The 3,803-nt window shown below is 45.1% G+C and overlaps 1 protein-coding gene across 1 annotated transcript in view; it reads right to left on the reverse strand.

Annotated features, from left to right (window-relative positions):
* Nucleotides 1–423: 423 nt before the first annotated feature.
* The window catches only part of LOC135089472 (kinesin-like protein KIF3B), a 16,600-nt gene continuing 13,220 nt past the window's right edge, over nt 424–3,803 (reverse strand). Inside the window, 2 exon segments of the mRNA XM_063985053.1 lie at nt 424–820; nt 1,048–1,349. Coding sequence (XP_063841123.1) covers nt 424–820; nt 1,048–1,349 — 699 coding nt within the window.

Raw genomic sequence — 3,803 nt, forward strand, 5'->3', positions numbered from 1 at the left:
GAGTACAGCAACATAGAATAAATGTGTTGAGCTAATAGCCTTTTAAAAAGGAGGCATAACTTTAAATCTGCAAGGTGCAATATTAATGGGTAGTGATGCATGCCTAATTAACTGTCTTTGAGTGCATTCCCTTTCATGTGATCAATTTACAAGTTACCCTTACTTAGAGGAGGAACAGGCTACAGGAGGAAGGAGGAGGAGGAGGAGGCTTTGTTAAAAACAGGAGAAAAGGAAAGATACTTAAGTTACTCCCTGGACCTCTGCCCAACCAACCTCCCAACACTTCAATACTCACTCCTGCAGCTCCTCCCCACACAACACACACACACACATACCCACACACACAGACACACACACACACACACACACACACACACACACATTAAAGCATCCACAAGCCAAGTATCTCCGCTAGCAGGCCACTCATGCCCTCCCACACTCGACACAGGAACAAAGCCACACAACAGATGCACACGGCACACACCAGGTCCTCCCTCTCCCTCTCTGTGTCTCCATAGCTGTCTCCACTTGGGGAATAGACGATCCGTCCCGGAGCCATCCCCCGGAGTCCGCCTGAAGGAGTACATGACGGGGGGTGAGGACGCTGAGTGTGTCTGCATCCCCGAGCTGCGCCAGGCACAGCTCAAGGCGCCTCCAGAGGTGAGGGGTGAGGCGCCACAGCACCCGCTCGTAGCTGCGCGGTGGCAGTGCGTCCCTGCGAGCTGTGCATCCTCTTCTGAGGAGGCAACCAAAGCTGCAGGGGAGGTCTGGGGTGAGAGGGGAGCGTGAGGGCTTAAGATGGGAGGATGTGCTTTTTCTCCTGGTGTGGGAGGGAGAGGTAGGATGTAGAGAGGATAGCATACAGGAGGTGGGGTACCTTATGTGTGAGGCGAGATGTCCTCCACCTGGCACAGGGGAGCAGGGATGGCGGTGTGGGGCAAGAGTGGTGCAGGGAAGCTGCCGCCACCACACAGCGCTTGACTTGAGGACGACAGTGATAGCAGGTGCGCGCGGGCCCCGAAAGGCCCTACGAGGAGGCGACAGCACCCTCCCACGGCCTCCTGAACCTCCAGGGATGCCTCCAGACTCACCGTGCCAACCCCCAGCCCCTCCCCTTGCTCCTTGGGGATGTCTGGGGTGGTCGGGGGGCTGCTCGGTGGCCTGCTGGGGATCCCTGAAGTAGCCTGGGTCACTGTCCTCGTCATCGTAGTGGGTCCTCCATGGCCCGGGTGCCTCGCGGGGGTCCACTGCGGTGCCGGGGCTAGCTTGGGGCACCAGAACCGCGGGACTTTGGGTAAAGCGAACTGTCCGGCACCCTGGGGAGGGGGGGGCGAATGCCACTCTTGAACCTGCCACAACAGGAACAATGGATTAGGACTGGATTCTGTTAAACATTTAGGACATTTGTGTAATCCTGTGAGGGACCCTGACCTGGGAGTACCATTTCTTTTCATTCTGCTTAACATTTACATAGGATTGACATTAGCTTGTGAAGGACCTGACTTGGAGTTCCTAAGCTTGTCCTACTGAGGGAGAGAAGCAGGTTCTTTGCTGACTATTGGTTTATAGGTCTGGGTCTTGGTCCTCCCTCTGGGTCTGTCTGTTGTCACCTTTATAATTCATGTTCTGCCTCAACACATCATGACAACATATGTACATTGCCTTACAGCTTCATGAGTAAGTCAAGGGGCATTGTTACTTTCCTACAAAATGCTAACTATAAAATATTTTCTCTTTTCTACATGTATCTAAAGGAATAATGATAAAAATAGCCAACATTATTTTGAACATATCTGAGAGGCAATCCTATCTTTATATTTTGTACAGAAAATTATAAATAAAAACACCTTCACTACCTAATATCCTGATAAAAAAAAAAATAAATAAATAAAATAAATAAATAAATAAATAAATAAATAAAAATAAAAATAAAAACAAATAAATAAATAAATAAATGACTTCCAACTTCAAACAAAAAAACCTATGAACAAAAATAATAATAATAAATCAAAAAGTAAAAAGATGTTAATTTGTTGATGTCACAATAAGTAAGCAGCACGGACACTAGAAGGCTTCACCTCCAGTATTGTGAAAGCACACCAGTACAGAGAAATATGAGTATCCTTTACACAACCTGGATCAAGCGAGTTACCCTTCAGTACAAAGGGGGGGTGAGGTGAGGCCAGATTTACGTATATTAGTGGGGCAAGCAACGGTCTATGTATGGGTGGATGTCTGTCTGTCTGTCTGTCCTGTCTGTCTCTTTCTGTATGTATGTATCAAATAATAGGAGTGTATGTGTGTATGTCTGTCTGTCTGTATGTATGTATGAAGGAATGGTAGGTGTGTGTGTGTATCTGTCTATGTAACAAGCAATGGTGTATGTTTCTCTGTCTGTATGTACGATATATATGTATATATCAAGCACCGCGTATATGTGTGTGTGTCCATCTGTATTTACATGAGGGGAGGATGGGGAAAGGAAATGCAAGAGGGAGAGTAGATCAGTGGATAGTATAAACATAATAAATAATACACAACAAAGATACACTAGAGAAAATAATGTCATACATAGTTTACAGAAAATCAACAATCATACTTACAAATGATTAATGAAAAATACATAGGATGAATGAAAGTGAATGCAGATCCCTAGAGAGGAGCTGAACTACAACTCTTAACTAACTCATTCATTACTCTTCAATTGGCCTTAAAGAAACTAGGTGAGTGAGTAAAGAGTCACTGAGTCAGGCACAACCAACTTTGTTTCTTCCTTGATTGTGTTTTAAAACGTATGAATGATTTGCCACGAGGTTTCATAAAAGGGAGAGTGAAGAGGGTATTATAATCAGCTCCTTCCTTGTATGAATAGGGAGACAACTGGAGAAAGGAGAGAGTAAGAGAGTAATGCTACTAATTCTTCAATGCAATGTGTTTCAAAATGTATGGATTATTTTTTTTCATAAGTGTTCAGGGGAAGTAAAGAGAGAGAGAGAGCTTATGGGGACATTATAAACGGTTTCCCTCCTTGCAATGGGTTTCATAATGTATGGATAATTTTTTCTTAAGTTTTCAGAGAGAGAGAGTATAAGAGGAGCATTATAACAATCTCCTTCCTTCCAGTGAGTTTCAGAATGTATGGGTAATTTGTCACACAGTTTTCATAATAATGTGAAGAGTAAGATGACTTCCTTCCTACCAATGTGCCTAGAAAAATGTCACACACAATTTTTTACCGAGTTCATGATCATTTCCTTCCTCACGTGTTTTCAAAATAGACACATTTCACAAGTTCTCAAGAGAGAGAGAGAGAGAGTTACCATATTTCACAAGAATTCAAGAGAGTTACCACATTTCACAAGAATTCAAGAAGGGTAAGGCGAGTTAAAGAGTCCACAACACGAACCCCATAGCTGTTATTGCCGCCATCACAGCCTGGACACAAGGCAAATGTTTAGACAGGCAGCCTCCACGACCCTTGCTGCTATATACAAGGGTAAGAACAAGCAGCAGACAAGGCCAGTGTGAGCCGTGCAGACCCCATTAACACACTACAAGGAGGGGACAGGGGTACGGCCTGGCAGGGTGAGGGGCCACACTGCACAGCCCTCCATACCCTCCACACCCAGGTTATTTCAGACACCCATGAGTCAAATGCAGGGTTAGGATTAAGAACAAAAACACCAAAAGCCACCTTGTGAGTTTGACCGACTGGATTTGGTGTGAGTGGATTACTGTACAAATTCAGGTTCAGTTGAGGCAGGAAGTCAAGTGAACTCTTCCTCTCACTTCTACTGTGTGTT

Source organism: Scylla paramamosain, chromosome 33 (assembly GCF_035594125.1).
Source record: "Scylla paramamosain isolate STU-SP2022 chromosome 33, ASM3559412v1, whole genome shotgun sequence".
Classification (NCBI taxonomy): Eukaryota; Metazoa; Arthropoda; class Malacostraca; order Decapoda; family Portunidae; genus Scylla; species Scylla paramamosain.